General features: G+C 40.9%; 1 protein-coding gene across 1 annotated transcript; it reads left to right on the top strand.

Moving 5' to 3' along the window:
* Nucleotides 1-6,936: 6,936 nt before the first annotated feature.
* Nucleotides 6,937-12,482, top strand: IFNG (interferon gamma). The gene is made up of 4 exons (XM_030554140.1): nucleotides 6,937-7,056; nucleotides 9,579-9,647; nucleotides 10,148-10,333; nucleotides 12,348-12,482. Exons 1-4 carry the CDS (start codon nucleotides 6,937-6,939, stop codon nucleotides 12,480-12,482), a joined length of 510 nt encoding a protein of 169 aa, XP_030410000.1.
* The last annotated feature ends 3,286 nt before the right edge of the window (nucleotides 12,483-15,768 follow it).

A 15,768-nucleotide genomic window follows, 5' to 3' on the forward strand; every position in this document is an offset into this window, starting at 1 on the left:
CCTCAGGTCTGAGCTGGGGCCCCAGCATTATGCCGCCTCTGGTAATTTGCTGCCTCAAGCACCTGCTTGTTTTGCTGGTGTCTAGAGCTGCCTGTGACAGTGGGTCACTAATGAGATACATCAGAATATTCAAAAATGTAGAAGGTCGGAGTGGGTGAAGGGCAGAGGCTGGTAGTAAGCATCCATATCAACCCCATAACTGCTTTCCAATGTGCTTGTGCAGAAGAACCCACTCAGCATAAATGGAAGCATGTTGGCTTTACCTCATTGCATCCATAAGTCTGGGGATGTCAGTCTTGGTCAATGAACTGCCAAGTAGTAGGCATCCAACTTAATCTTGCCTTTATGAGAGTGAGGCACATTGTGGAGGTGGTGAAGAAGGTCTTAGCCATCCAGCCTGCAAAGGGCATGATAATCCTTGGCCAGTGTGCTCCACAAGAGACATTACTCGTGCTCCATAAAAGAGCAATATGAAGTCCCCACACCACTTCTCCCCACAGCATCATGTACACAGGGTAGCTGAAGGCCTAGCTACTTTTCCAAACCAGAGTGGAGCAATGGAACACCATCTATTGTAGCTTGACAGCTGGGTCTTCACCCTGGCTGATGCACAAGGAAGCACAGAGACCTGCCCTACTTCTGCACAGAAGAAGAGAGAAAAGAGGCTCCCTACAGTCTCTTCCTCCCCTCCCTGGCATACTAGGCAAAATCTATGCATTGAACAATAGCTATTCATGATAAAGGGTCTTGAACTCACTAAATTGTACATAGTATGTTTTAGGGTATTTCTATATTCTCATTTGGTGAGCTGCAGAGCAACTAATACTTAACCCCCCTTTCCACTTTGTACTTAAAATGATCAAGATTCGGTTTATCACGGTGTTTAGTGGTACACTTTGAAAATAAACCCTTTCCTTTCTGCTTGCTCTAAATCATTACAAAGCTCCTGGGAAATTTAGTGAGACATGGCCAAATATTACTGTTATGCATAACATAATTCTCCATTTTAGATGAGGCTTTGGATGCCATTTGCAATCCAACTCCATTGGAGGTTGATTCATCAGTGCTGGAATTTAAGGCCTGTCCAGCAATCACAGGGAAATTTCAGGTAAGATCCAACCTGAGACAGCTGAAGGGGAAAGTGATTTCCTTAAGTTGCTTTTCAATGACTCCTGGCCAGCACTTGCGGAGAGGCTCTGACAAGTTCTAAGGGAGCCACATCCACCTCACCCACAAGGGAGAGCTTCCTCAAAGTAGGGCCTTTTAAAAGTGGGGGATGAATAAAAGAACAAAAGGATGGAAAGGATAATGGAATAGCTCTCAAAAAGGTCAGGCTAAATATAAATGCCTACTCAGACCGAGGCTGTGGGCACCCTGATTTTCCTTTACTCTTTATTTATTTATTTGGGAAGTATTAATAGGTTTACAAATCCTACCCATGTAAATATCAGAGCTAGAACAACGCTCATTAAAACAATGAGCTTTTCTTTAACCAGACATTATACAGTAATATAGTCATCAGCTCTTTCTGTTTAACGGAATGAGTATATTGCAGAATGAGCATCTTTCCAAGGACGCCAATGGTGGAAATTGCTGTCAGGTGCTGCTTGAACAGATAAATGTGAAACCTCTACTTTTGCTTGAATGATCAGGTGACTTACAGGCAGCAAAGTGAAAAAAATGCTTTGTTTTTTCTTCTGGCTGCTTCTGAAATAGTTAATAGCCAGCTGAAGGAGCTAATAATTAGAACTTAAACCACCTTTTGAGACTTGACCATTCACAGCACAGGTGTGGAGCATGGTTCACATGGGAGCAGGATAAGAAGTGATGAGTAGGACAGAGTGCTAGGGAGAACCTAATCTTGCATTGAGGAGAGAGGGGCTGTGTGGCCACCAAGTTATTCCAGCCTTGCAGCAGAAACAGAGTTGTGCAAACTAATTCTGGCCAAACATTTGCTGGAAAAATGTTGCCCCTTTTTCTGTTCCCTGACTGTTCATGACCAGACTTTGATTTTCACAAGTGCTTAGCTATTGACAAGTATTCAATTAATGTTTTATGTTAACAACATTTCAGCAATGCAAACGCAAATCTATGGATTGTGCACATGCTCTGTTCACTGCATGGATTTGTTATTTGGTATTACTACTGTGTGGCTGATCACCTTAATCAGATCTTTCTTCTCATTTCCGAGGGGAGGAGCATCACCTGCAATAGACGGAGTGGGCATGGTCAAGTTGCTGAGTCTTTGACTCTTTCATGGAGCGGTTGGGAGCAGTTTGCGGAGTTAGGAAGAGCTAGGCCAGCAGGATTTGGGAAGTTTTAGATTGTTTTAAGCCATTCCAAGTCACCTGAGCCAAACCTTGCTTCAGACACCATTGCTAGAAATATTAGGTTATTATGATATTATTAGCGGGGACAGATCTAAAGTGAATGTTCTCTTGTAATATTAATGCCAAGTAATTGCAGCTGTCATATGCACATCTAGTCTCAGCTGTAAAAGGTCACATAAAATACTGCAAAAGACAAGGATGCAATTCAGGCCATCTCATTTAACTGCGTCAATGTCAGGGCTCTGTCCTGGTGTTCTGGGACACAGGCTCCCCTATGTTGCACTGTTGGTAAACACCAAGTCTCAGCTCATTTGCAGCAATATTTCATAAATTAACCAAGTGCATTTATTGAATTATTGATCCCCAATTTCTGTTCTCTGATCCACAAATCAACAGGCTTAGTTGGGAAAGACATAGTCATATCCTTATAATAGGCTGTGTCCTCCATGTCAGGGTTCTGGTCTGGGCTCTGAGGCTCACCCATGGTGTTGTGCTGTTTCATATACACAACAGAATTCCACGTAGAATAAGGGCGTTTTGTTCTTTCAATTTTTTGACTTTCTTTTTTTTTTTGTCATCTATCCCTTTTGGCACCTGACACACAGAAATTGCAGCATGGATACATGAATAGTCCTAGCTGGAAAGGGAGTGATTGACTATTCATAACAGCCTCCATGTCCAGGACTGGAGAAAATGTTAGAAGATCTCTCCCTCTGTTGTTGTATTTGTAAATGTTTTTCCTGCTCATCAGCACAATGGGAGTGGAAGTGGAAGGAGAAAGGGATCCAGCACAAAGACACATTTAGGCCCCATTGTATCAACTCAACTTGGATACTCCTAACAATTTGACACGATGATATTTCTGTTTAGAAGATCTGCTAGTACTAGCCAAGAGTAGTCTGTTCTGATCACTTTGTTTGGGAAAAACAGGATCCCGAGGACTGCAGGCCCCAGTTGAGTTAAGAGAATGTATTGCAGGCAGTTGTCCAACCTCAGGATGATGAAGATGAGGTCAGTGCATCTAGAGAAGAGCACTGATCTGGGGATGACCCACATCAAGGATTTTCTTATCAAAGAAAGAAAGATGCTAATACTGATAGTAGTCTGGTGCCATTTACTCACAGGAGATAGATAACGTAAAGGGACTCTGACCATAAATAATATGTCCTCCATTCACAACACCCACAGCAATTGTCTTATTTATTCAGGAAACATGTTGCCTTTTTTTCTGGAGAGCATTTAATAATTGAATTGATTATTAAAGGCCAAAGAGAGGGGGAGAGAATCTAAGTAAGCCTGAAACTTCTAGCCTCAATATGCAGACATTGGCACTTGGCAGGCTGGCTGCTCAGAAGACAGCTTAGCACTAGTGCTAGTCATCACAGCACAACTGTTTCCATCTCCCTCACTCTCAAATGTCTTGTTGTCATATATGATGACACAACAGTTGTATTCAATTGTGGCTTTGTTCCTAAGCAACATCTACTTGTTTAAGGGTGAGTTGGAGTAGCCCCATTTTTCAAATTGAGTTGTCATCCTTGGTTTCTATTTTATACCTTTTGCAGAACAAATGTTCTGTAGTAGAAAATCAATTTGCATTCACTTGAACATCTGCAGTCTGCTGTGGACATGGGGGGTACGGATCCCTACCTTAGCAGGCTGGGTCACACTAGCACTGCTGCTGACGTTAAATCGGCTGTGTGAAAAAAGCAGTGACTGGAAGGCACCTCAAGAGGTCACTCATGGCAGGACTAAGTATTATCTAGACTGGGGTAGGCAACCTATGGCATGCGTGCTGAAGGCAGCACGCGAGCTGATTTTCAGTGGCACTCACAGTGCCCAGGTTCTGGCCATTGGTCTGGGAGACTCTGCATTTTAATTTAATTTTAAATGAAGCTTCTTAAACATTTTAAAAACCTTATTTACTTTACATACAACAATAGTTTAGTTATATATTATGGATTTATAGAAAGAGACCTTCTAAAAACGTTAAAATGTATGACTGGCGAGTGAAACCTTAAATTAGAGTGAATAAATGAAGACTCGGCACACCACTTCTGAAAGGTTGCCGACCCCTGATCTAGACCATACCTGATGTATTTGTCTAACCTGCTCTTAAAAATCTCCAATGATGCAGATTCCACAAGCTCCCTAGGCAATTTATTCTGCTGCTTAACTATCCTGACAGGAAGAGTTTCCAAATGTCCAACCTAAATCGCCCTTGCTGCAATTTAAGCTCATTGCTTCTTGTCCTGTCCTCAGCGGTTAACAAGAACAATTTTTCTCCCTCCTCCTTGTAACAACTTTTTTATGTACTTGAAAACTTTTATCGTGTCCCCTCTTAGTCATCATTTCTCCAGACTAAACAAACCCAATTTTTTCAATCTTCCCTCAGAGGTCATGTTTTTTAGACCTTTAATCACTTTTGTCGCTCTTTCTCTGGACTTTATCCAATTTTCCACATCTTTCCTGAAATGTGGTACCCAGAACAATACTACAGTTGAGACCTAATCAGCGCGGAGTAAAGCGGAAGAATTACTTATCGAGTCTTACTTACAATACTCCCGATAATACATCCCAGAATAATGTTTGCTTTTTTTTGCAACAATGTTACACTGTTGGTTCAAATTTAGCTTGTGGTTCATACATGTATGTATGCCTTTCTGCAGTATTTCTTCCTTGGCAGTCATTTTCCTTTTTGTATGCATGCATCTCATTGGTCTTTCCTAAATGGAGTACTTTGCGTTTATCCCTATTGAATTTCATCCTATTTACTTCAGACCATATCTCCAGATCATTTTGAATTTTAATGCTATCCTCCAATGCACTTGCAACCCCGCCCAACTTGGTTTTATCAGCCAACTTTATCAGTGTACTCTCTCGGCCACTATCTCAATCACTGATTAAGGTATTGAATAGAACAGCACCAGGACCAATCCCTGTGGGACCCCACTCAATATGCTCTTCCACCTTGACTGTGAACCACTGATAACTTCTCTCTGGGAACAGTTTTACTTAATTAAGGGCTGTAGCTCACTCCAGCAATGATCCTGCAGGGCAGTTCAGAGTGCTAAGGTGTCAATCCAATCCTCCTCAACACCTCAGGCTGAATTTTACAAAGGCTGCAATGAGCTCCTCCTCTATAACCTCTGTAAAGCAAGTCCATAGATGTGATGAGCTGGTTCTTCTTTTGACCCTGCCTCTCTTCTTTTTCCCTCATCCCCCTCCAGTAGCACCCCTCCATTCTCTCTACTGCCTACCCTGCTCCTTCCCTAAGGTGAATGCTACCCTACTTCTACCTGACACTGTTTCAGTTTCTTCACAAAACAGATTTTGCAAATAGCCTGATCCCTTTACACATGAACATCCTTCTGAAGAAAGCTTCATTCCCACAAATGGCCATGGAAAATGAGTGTGAGCCCAGCAAATCAAAATCGAGCAGATTTCCCCACTGTGTACCCCATTCTAAGCAAGAATAAGACCGGAAGTACATAGCTCAGCACTTCTGAGGAGGATTGTGATTAGGTCCATGTCTCCTTAAACATGCCCATTCTCCACCCATGCCCAGGGGCTTTTGTGCCATACTAATTTTGTGCAAGCAAAAAGTCATACAGGGCGTGAGAGTTAAGTACAGCTCAGTGTCAAGCTTAACCTCACTTGCACCCAGCCACAGTCTCCACTTGAAGTTGTGCTGTAGCATAACCTTGCAGGCCCTGCTTTGCATAAAGAAAGAACCTGCAGAGCCAAAGACTTAATAAAATACATCCTCACATTGGTATCAGAATTTCATTTTCTACAGTCACTGCGGCTAGACTGGAAAAAAGAAAATATTATGAAAACATTTCTGTCTTTAAAGAAAGGGCTATTTAAGTTGCATAAAATATCACACTGAAACGATCATCTTAAATTCTTCAGAGCTCTGAAGAGTCCAACATTAATCAAAGTGGTTACTTTAAAAGCACACAACAAGTGACTTGACTGTCAAACTGACCCCTTAACCACACAATATGATTTCCTTGCTTTCTGATGGTTTGCAAGAATCTTGTCTGAGCCACAGCATATACGCTTTGTAAGACTCCACTTCCCCAAGTTGTACCAGAATTTCCTTTCCTGCTTGTTCCCAACCACAAACAAATGATTGAAACTTTTCAGCACACCATGTAAATTTTACCTTTAAATGGGGCTGATGAGCCATCTGGAAAATTTCCAGTGCCAGGTTGAAAATGCTTTCGAGGGATCCCTCAACGGTGGCAGGGCTGGACACGTAACCGAGCATCATATTCTGTCACATGGGAGACCTAGTCATTTAAAGGAAACTTTAAACGCTAAAGTCCCACAAACCATACCTATTAATAAAACCAATGAGCATCACATCCTATCTAACACCATCTCATCTTCTAAAACTTATGAACAATGCGTAATTCTGATGATGAGATAAAAATATTCAACACCCAGGTATAAATACCACCAGCAAGACAGATGAAGTTCACTACTCGGCTTTCTTCTAATACCAGACCTGACTGTTAGAAGGTTGACTCCCTGCTTTAGGCCTGATAGTCACATTCAGAAACTACTTCAGCAATTTTACTTCAGTGTCTCCACAGCAATGACTCCTCAGATTTATCTCTTCATCCTTCTATCTATCAGCTCTTGTTTTGGATGTTTCTTTTGTCAATCAGTTCTTCCTAAAATAGAAGAAGATATAGAAAAACTCAAAGCTGACTTTGTAAGTATAACCATCTAATAATTCATTCTTCTTCCTCTCTTACTGCTTATGCTTTAGACACCAATTGGACTTAAATATTACTGAAAGTTGGCTAGAGTTTGGTTTATGACAATCAATGTAATATAGTCCTGTTACAACGTGTAGGTTTGCTTTTACAGTTAATTGTTTATTTGAATATAGTTTGATGCTAGACAATGTCTCTGTGCTATTCACCTTTGTCACCAAAACTCAGGTCCCTTCAACTGAACTAATTAAAGTAATGTAGTATTTTGAATCTATCTGGGAAAAATTAATACAACTGTTTCTGCTTCATGGTGGGGAACATTCTCCCAGTTCCCTTAGCAATCAATTACATGGAACAATGCATAATGAGAAAATCTTGTAACAGTTAGGATGCAACCTCTTGGATGATCATTAGTTTTAGGGTGATAAAGTTACATTTACCAGAGATAGGGGATTAAGTAGTAGTTAAATGTAATCAGGAACAAATGAAAATGATAGAGATGAAAGGAGATCCTTTGCTTTAGCAAATGCATCTGGTGCTTTTTTCTTGTTACATTGCTCAAAGGCGGCCCCTAGCGCTTATTCTTTAGTATTTTTGAAACATTGCTATATTAATCCTGCTTGCATACACTGAAATTATGATGTTTGCAAAAATACTAGATCTGCAACATTAGCACTTTTCATAGAGATTGTGTAAATGTTATGTTAATAAATGTATGATCACTTAGGAGTCAGTCAGCTGGGATTATTAATGGGAGTAAGAGCTGTAGGATGGGGTAGGTATTAATTTTTTTTTTTACATTTTAAATTCATTTCCTTAAATGAATGAAAGATGCAGAATGCTCTTGTAGCCACAGCAAAGAACTTGGGGCTAGGATCATGGGCTTCCATTTCCAGATCAGCCACTGATTTTGGGTGTTTATCTGTCAGTAGAATGAGTACAGTAATAACCATAAAGGAATGTTGTAAGGTTTGTTTAATTTTTGTCAAGTGCTTGAAGATTAAATGCAATATTGATTTTATATAAATAAAATTATTGTGATTATATGTTAGATTCCTATTATAGTATATGTGACTATGTAGGGCCAGATCCTGGGAGGTGCTGAGCACTTATTGTTTTCACTGAAGTCAAGAGTTCAAGTCCACTGCAGGTGCTCAGCACTTCTCAAAATTGACAGGAAAGCCCTGATCCAGCAAAGCACTTAAGTATGCAGATTATCTCACTGAAGTCACTGTAATTACATTATTCAACAAACAAAAAATGAATGATTCACATTGTATTGTTAGGATTATGTTTTATCAGGGCTAGTAAAAATAACTAAATTTCCCCTAGAAAAATATTTTTAAAGCCCTGGATTTTCTAACTCTGCAATCATTGAGCTACAGCATACAGAACACCAGTTTTCCAGCTATGCGAAATACTCTCTAGTCCACAATATCTTTGCATCCCTCAGTCTGAGAGTGGGATATTGGACTTTCCCCCAGTTTTTACAGACCTCTGATATTACAGGAGTTCTGACTCTGAAATGACAGTTTACTAGAACTGGGCTCTTTGCAATTCACCCAAACAGGGAAGGCCTATGGGCACTACTTAAGCCACATTCAAATCCTTAACATGGGAATCACGTGCGCACAGATGATACAGGGGAGGGGCATATGCAGTGTCACATGCCTTCCCCTCAGATATGCTGCTTGGCATATACTGAGCATGCTCACACGGACAGAGCCTCCTCACTAACATTGCTGAAGCCAGCTGCCCTCACTTTGCTCCCTGGCTATTGGCAGGCACAGGTGGTCTCCGCATGTGAGAATCACTCTGAATAGGCCCTTTGCACTGTAGGGTGACCAGATGTCCCAATTTTATAGGGACAGTCCTGATATTTGGGGCTTTTTCTTATATAGGCTCCTATTACTCCCCACCCCGTCCCGATTTTTCACACTTGCTGTCTGGTCACCCTATTGCACTGGGATCTTTACTGACACAAAATTTTCACTAAGGTAAATGAATTCCCATTCCTTCGCTAAAGTCAACGGGAGATTTTCCTAAGTACTGTGAAAGGAATGAATGAAGGGTTAGGCCCACTGATTTTGCACTGCTGGCCTTAAATCCCTCAGAAAACAAGATAAAACTAGATCAGACCATTCAAAGAACAAATTGCTGTGTCTATTGGTATTTATTTTTTAGTCGTTAATGTCAGCATCCACAAAGAGCACGTAGTAACCTACACACTGTGAGTAGCTAGTTGCTTGTCAGATGAACTGCAGGCGGAAAAGGTATAGGTAAATCAACTAATGATATTTGTTGTGCAATTAACAGAATGCCAGTGGGACTTGACAGTTTAGTGAATGTAATTGTATAATTCCTCCGATATGAAAGACTTATAACAGCTGAAAATCCTTAAAGCAAAAATAATTCTTGTATGTATTTCACTATTACTCCCATCCATTACAATGGAGGGCCCTGTTTGTTTTTCGGTAAATCTTGGTGTCTCCTAAGTCATTTCTATGTTCCATTCCAGAATTCAAGTCAGTCAGATGTAGCTGAGGGCGGATCTATTTTCACAGAAAGACTGAAAAGTTGGACAGAGGTAAGCTTACATCCTTAGAACCAGATTTTGAGCACCGGTGCAGCTGCTTTGCATTGTGCTGCTTGTGCAAAGTGGCTCTCAACCCGAAGTAACTGGCCACAGGAGAATCACCTCAGAGTCTGGGATCCCTTAGTAGCTTAGCATGACATAGTGGCTCCTATGACATTCTGCTGCCTTCTCTGCTAGTGTAGGGGACATGGCTTGGAAAAAAAGGGGGGGTAGCCAGGGAGCTCCTATGTATCATTGATCACTGGGCTGCTGTAATTGCTCCTTGGGATTGCGGCAGCTGGCACAAGTTACAACAGCCCTCAGGATACTTTAGTTTATGCCAGGTGCTCAGCTCAAGGCCCAGCCAACCCAGAATCAAGGTTTTAGGCGATCCTTGCATTGCCCTGTCCTGAGTACTCTTTGATCACAGCAGAGGGCCTTCATTTTGATTTTCTGCATTTTGCTGTTGATGGAAGTTCATTAAACGCTTTCATGTGCTGTATTTCTAACAGGCAACTGAAAAAAAAATCATACTCAGCCAGATCATTTCCATGTACTTGAAAATGTTTGATAATATTGGCCCAGCTACGGATAAATTGCACGTCAAGAACATACACAATGCCCTGCATACGTTGAGTAACAGCCTAACTGAAAGCTTCAAAAAAGTAAAAGACCTAATGGAGTTGGCAAAACTTCCGGTAAGGATATTTCTTTTTTTCCTTTTGTTTTATAAAGACAAAATCTAGAATTCATTCCCCTTTTGCGGCAACAGAGCCTCAGCTTCTTGACTTTCAGGACAAAGTCTAAAACCCCTTTACTCTTTTAGGCTTTTGTCTAAGTGGATAGCTCTTTGAAATCATCCACTCAGTGTGCAGCAGCAGTCAAAAAAGCGAACAGAATGTTGGGAATCATCAAGAAAGGGATAGATAATAAGACAGAAAATATCATATTGCCTCTGTATAAATCCAAGGTACGCCCACACCTTGAATACTGCATGCAGATGTGGTCGCCCCATCTCAAAAAAGATATATTGGAATTGGAAAAGGTTCAGAAAAGGGCAACAAAAATGATTAGGGGTATAGAAGGACTTCTGTATGAGGAGAGATTAATAAGACTGGGACTTTTCATCTTGGGATGATATTATAGAGGTGTATAAAATCATGAGTGGTATAGAGAAAGTAAACAAGGAAGTGTTATTTACTCCTTCTCATAATACAAGAACAAGGGGCCACCAAACAAAATTAATAGGTAGCAGGTTTAAAACAAACACAAGAAAGTATTTTTTCACGCAACGCACTATCAATCTTTGGAACTCCTTGCCAGAGGGTGTTGTAAAGGTCAATACTATAACAGAGTTCAAAAGGGAGCTAGATAAATTCATGGAAGAAAGGTCCATCAATGGCTATTAGCCAGGATGGGCATAAATCATGTCCCTAGACTCTGTTTGCCAGAAGCTGGGATTGGGTGACAGGGCATGGATCACTTGATGATTACCTGTTCTGTTCATTCCCTTTGGGGCATCTGCCATTGGCCACTGTCGGAAGACAGGTACTGGGCTAGATGGACCTTGGGTCTGAGCCAGTATGGCTGTTCTTATGTTAAGTGTTTTCACTGTGGAGAAGACAATCTAGTCATAACCTGCAAGGCAATTTTTTAGTTAATGTTTTTATCTGTGTTTTTTTTAATTATGTATGTGTGCTCACAAAGTAGCTCAACTGATGCATTTTAACATCTGAAACATTTTAATCTAAAAATTAATGAATGAAAATAGAGTCAATGAGAGTAACAGACAACCTTAACCTTACATCAGATTATTACATAGTTAATAGCCATTTGTCTCCTAAACTGGGTTGAGGAAGTAGTAATCAGTTCATAGTCAGACCTCAAGCAGGATTAAAAGAAAGCCTCCAAAAGTGACATTCTGTATCAGATTCTACCATTAATACCAGTTTAACGCCATTGATTTCAATTACAGCCATCAGCATATGGCTCTGCTTTAATAATTTGTCCTCCAATACCACAGTAACTCAAATGTTATCCTACTATATCATGATGAGCCGCAGAGCAGCTCAGTTGCATAGTATGCTGTTGACTTGTACCATGTCATAAAGCAGCCTGGAAATTGGACAACAAAGTTCATTAGAAGATTGCTCTTCCTTATCTGAACTGGTTGATGGATTGATGGGTTATTGCTATTCTTCATCAATGTGCTACTTTGCCCTATCACGTAATGCCCCATACAACATCTTAGATCATAGGTTCTCAAACTTCATTGCACTGCAACCCCCTTCTGACAACAAAAATTACTACACATCTCCAAGACAGGGGTTGAAGCCTGAGCCCCGCCACCCCAGAGGGTGGGGGTGGGGAGTGGGCAAAGCCAAAGTCCGAGCCTGCTGCCTCAGGTGGGGGCCAAAGCCCAAGGGCTTCAGACTCAGGGTGGAGGGGTCTTAACCTGAACCCCACCACCCAGGGCTAAAACCAAAGCTCGAGGGCTTCAGCTTCAGCCCCAGGCACTGGGGCTCGGACTTCAGCTTCAGCCTCAGGCCCCAGCAAGTCTAATGCCAGCCCCGGTGAACCCATTAAAATGGGGTCGTGACCCACTTTGGGGTCCCAACCCACAGTTTGAGAACTGCTGGCCTAGACCATAGCACATGCTAATAAAGGTACAGTACTTTTTGAAATGACCATTTCTTTTGTCTTTTGAACCAGATGAATGATAAGAAAATCCAACGCAAAGCTGTTAATGAACTTTTCCCCACCTTACAAAAGCTACTACTGGACCATCCAACTACTCACATAAAGAGAAAAAGGAGCCAAAATCAGAAAAGGAAATGTAAATGTTGAAAGGCTTAGTTATAGCTTTTGTTATTCCGTTTTTATATAAATCTATTTATTAATATTTAACTATTTTCAATCATTATTTATAATGAAATCTATTTTGTAGAAACACCAGCAAAGTATTTATAATTCCTACTGTTGCGTAAGAAATAATATGTATAGAATTCCTGTTTATCTTCTATATGTTTATTAACTGGATAATGCAGAGCTGTGCAACGTTTACCTGATATTCCCTGTGAACTTCATATAAACATACCATGTAGACCCAATACTGTATTTAACAGACCTTCTGGTACTATCTTGATAGCTAAAATTAATATGGTTATGACTGATCATTTATTTAATTGGGCTGAAAAGAGGGCACTGAATCAGAAAAGCATCTCAGGAAAGCAATGAAGAATGTCCTTAAAATTAAGCAGACACTGAAGTCCCACTCAACTCTAAGGGATTTAAGTACATGTTTTAAAATGAGCATATGTTGAAATGCTTTCCTGAACTGGGGCCTTGATGGCTGATGGATGCTAACTATTTTTTAAAATCCTGAAATTGTTAGAGGGATAAGGCAACTAAACATTGCCAGCTGTCTAACAGGAAGTGAGACTATATATTGTACATGTATTATGTCTGAATTTTGAGCCACTGATTTTTTTAATGTTTCATCTCTGTATTAGAGAATTTAAAAGGTGCCAGATATATTTATTATATAATAAGTAGCATACAAGTACTTTATCTCAGGTGAATATGCAAATAGTTGCACTACAATATTATTTAAGACTTTGATTTTACTCAATGAAAAATAATCCCCTTATTATTTCTATATTTAATAACAAAAATGTTTGAATAAAAGTATAATTTTACATTTATTCATCCTGTGTGTTGGTTCTTTGTGAAAGGTTCCCAGCTTGGGAGTGGGTCCATTACTCCATATGATTCCAAGCTATTCAGTTATGCTGATATATGACAAATACGTTTTATTTCACCTCATGTCAGAGGCTTTGTACAAATACTGATAACTTTGTTGTGCTGAAGAAGCGTTACCACAGCGTAACTTAGGGCCTGATTTTTCAGAGTACGCAAGGCTCCCACTAAGAGCTGGGCACAGAAAGGTAGTTGTTTCATGGAGAAATTCGATAGTTTGAAATTTATTTGGTTCTGTTCCAATTCATACCAAACCCACAACATTTCAAATTTTTCCATGAAAAGGAACAGGCAGCCTGGGAAACATGCATAGTAAACAGCAAACATTCCAAGTACCATTGCAAGGTAATAAGTTGATTCAGAACTTCATTTTTGCCATTATTTTTGGAGTGTAACAAACTTTGGGCTAAATAGTGATTGGCCCTAGAAAAGCTGCAAAGGGTTGTGTGGAGCATGCAAAGACCTCCAACCAATTCCCCACTGTTTTCACCAGGCAAGAGACTTTGACAGTCACAGTCCTCAGATTTGGGAAGCTTAGAGACTGCTTTCCCTTGTGCCTTTGGGAGAAAGCATATTGTCTCAAAGGGACAAGAGAGGAAGTAGAGTCATGATCTTGGTCATCCACAGTGGCTCAGGGAGAAGCAAGCTGCACCACCATAAGGGATGATGCAGCCTGCGTAATCCCCTCCATACAGCAGTGAGCTACGGGGGGACAATGCTTTCCTGAGCACATACTCTTTTAGAGCTCTCCTTTCTTCCTTGCCTGTCACTCCTCTCTTCAAATATCTCTACTGCCTCCTCTTTTTCCACTCTCCCAAGCTCAAGGTTCCGGTCCTCACCTTCAAGGCCCTTCATAAATCTGCTCCTCCCTACCTATCTGCTTTGGTCTTTCTTTCCATCACTCTTTTCTCCTCCTCAGTGATGGCAGCCTAGCTTGCTTGTTTGTCCACTTCTCCCACAGCTGTTTCTGCACTTAGCTCCGCACTGTCCCCCCATGCATCAAATAACCTCCCTGAGCTAGTCCACAAAGCCACTATCCTTCAGATCTCTGCACAAGGCCCACTTCTATCATGATGCCTGCCAGAAATCAGCCAACTAATGACGGCTAAACTAAAATACCTTAAACAGAGTTGAGCCCTTACGCTCTGATAATCAGGCCTCTTTAAGGGGTCTTGAGTTGTGTGCCCAAAATCACTGGTCATTTTTCAAAATGTAGGCAGTTGTGCCTTATCTGAAATTAGAATTTCAGCTCTTCAGGATGATGTCATTCTAAGTGTTTATACAGCATCTAGCACAAAGGGGCCAATCCTAGGCATGACAATATTGTAAATTCTAATAGTGGCATATTAATTCATTGGGAATTAGTGCTATACACTCAAGTTTCAGGATCTTTTTCTATGCTATAAGCTTCTGTGGGGTTTTTTAAAAATTTTTTGGTGTTTTTTAAGAAACAAGAGCATAAGCTGCTACAGTTGGATTTGCTTCCCCGGCAGCAAGTTTTTTCATTAAGTAATCTCCCATGAAATGACACATACTCCAAATGAGAAAGAGAGAGAGAGAGAGACAGAGAGAGCAATGTATTGTGTATGTTAAATACATACAAAGGATTCTCAGGGCTACAGTCCAGAGCTATTTCAATGAAAATCACTTGTAATGCCTACATACACGTTTGTGATGAGTACAATCGAGAACAACTGTTTCCTCCAAAACTGGTTCAAGTCTCCAGGTTTACTGAGTTACTTTGTTGTGATTATAAACAAAGGGCATGAATTTCAGAGCTGTGGCATATGCATGATTCCAGTTGCAGTCAGTGAGAGTAACACTGATTGGAAAATATTTTTTTGCTTCACCGAGCCAGTTTGATGTCAGTGAAGGTCCAACAGAACCCAGGAATGCTTTTAAACCTACTTAGTTAGCTCCAGAGCAGCCCACCTGACAAGCTGGTAAGGAACGATGAACCCAGAAGCCCAGGGAACTCAGGCTTACCGTTCCTCATCAGCCTAGGCTTTCCAGGGGTCACAGCTCTGGGACAGGACGCCATACAGTTTTCCTCAGAGCAGAAAACCCCAGAGCTTCCATTGTCTATGGCTCTGGGGCAGCCAGACAAGAAGACTGCCCTGGAGCTGGGGCATACTGGCTGTTCTGATAATTATAATATCCTCAGGCAGTGTCATAATTTGTCCTCGAGACTGAGATATGTCTTTATCTATGTGAACCCTGCATTATGGACCCCTGACAGAGTGTCAGGTTCTAGGACTCTGTAGGATAGAGATGCAGGGCTCTTTTATGGATTCACTCAGATGTCAGGTGCTAGGAACCTACAAAAAGACAGGGGAGCTATCTCACTCACCAGATCAAGTGGCTCTTGTCACCT

The sequence above is a fragment of the Gopherus evgoodei genome, chromosome 1, assembly GCF_007399415.2.
Source record: "Gopherus evgoodei ecotype Sinaloan lineage chromosome 1, rGopEvg1_v1.p, whole genome shotgun sequence".
NCBI classification, from domain to species: Eukaryota; Metazoa; Chordata; order Testudines; family Testudinidae; genus Gopherus; species Gopherus evgoodei.

What these genes read in the sequence shown, in the direction of transcription:
- IFNG (XM_030554140.1), top strand. Translation starts at nt 6,937, where the DNA reads ATGACTCCTCAGATTTATCTCTTCATCCTTCTATCTATCAGCTCTTGT. An exon ending in AAAAACTCAAAGCTGACTTT is followed by an intron (nt 7,057 to 9,578) that starts GTAAGTATAACC and finishes GTTCCATTCCAG; the next exon opens with AATTCAAGTCAGTCAGATGT. An exon ending in GACTGAAAAGTTGGACAGAG is followed by an intron (nt 9,648 to 10,147) that starts GTAAGCTTACAT and finishes TATTTCTAACAG; the next exon opens with GCAACTGAAAAAAAAATCAT.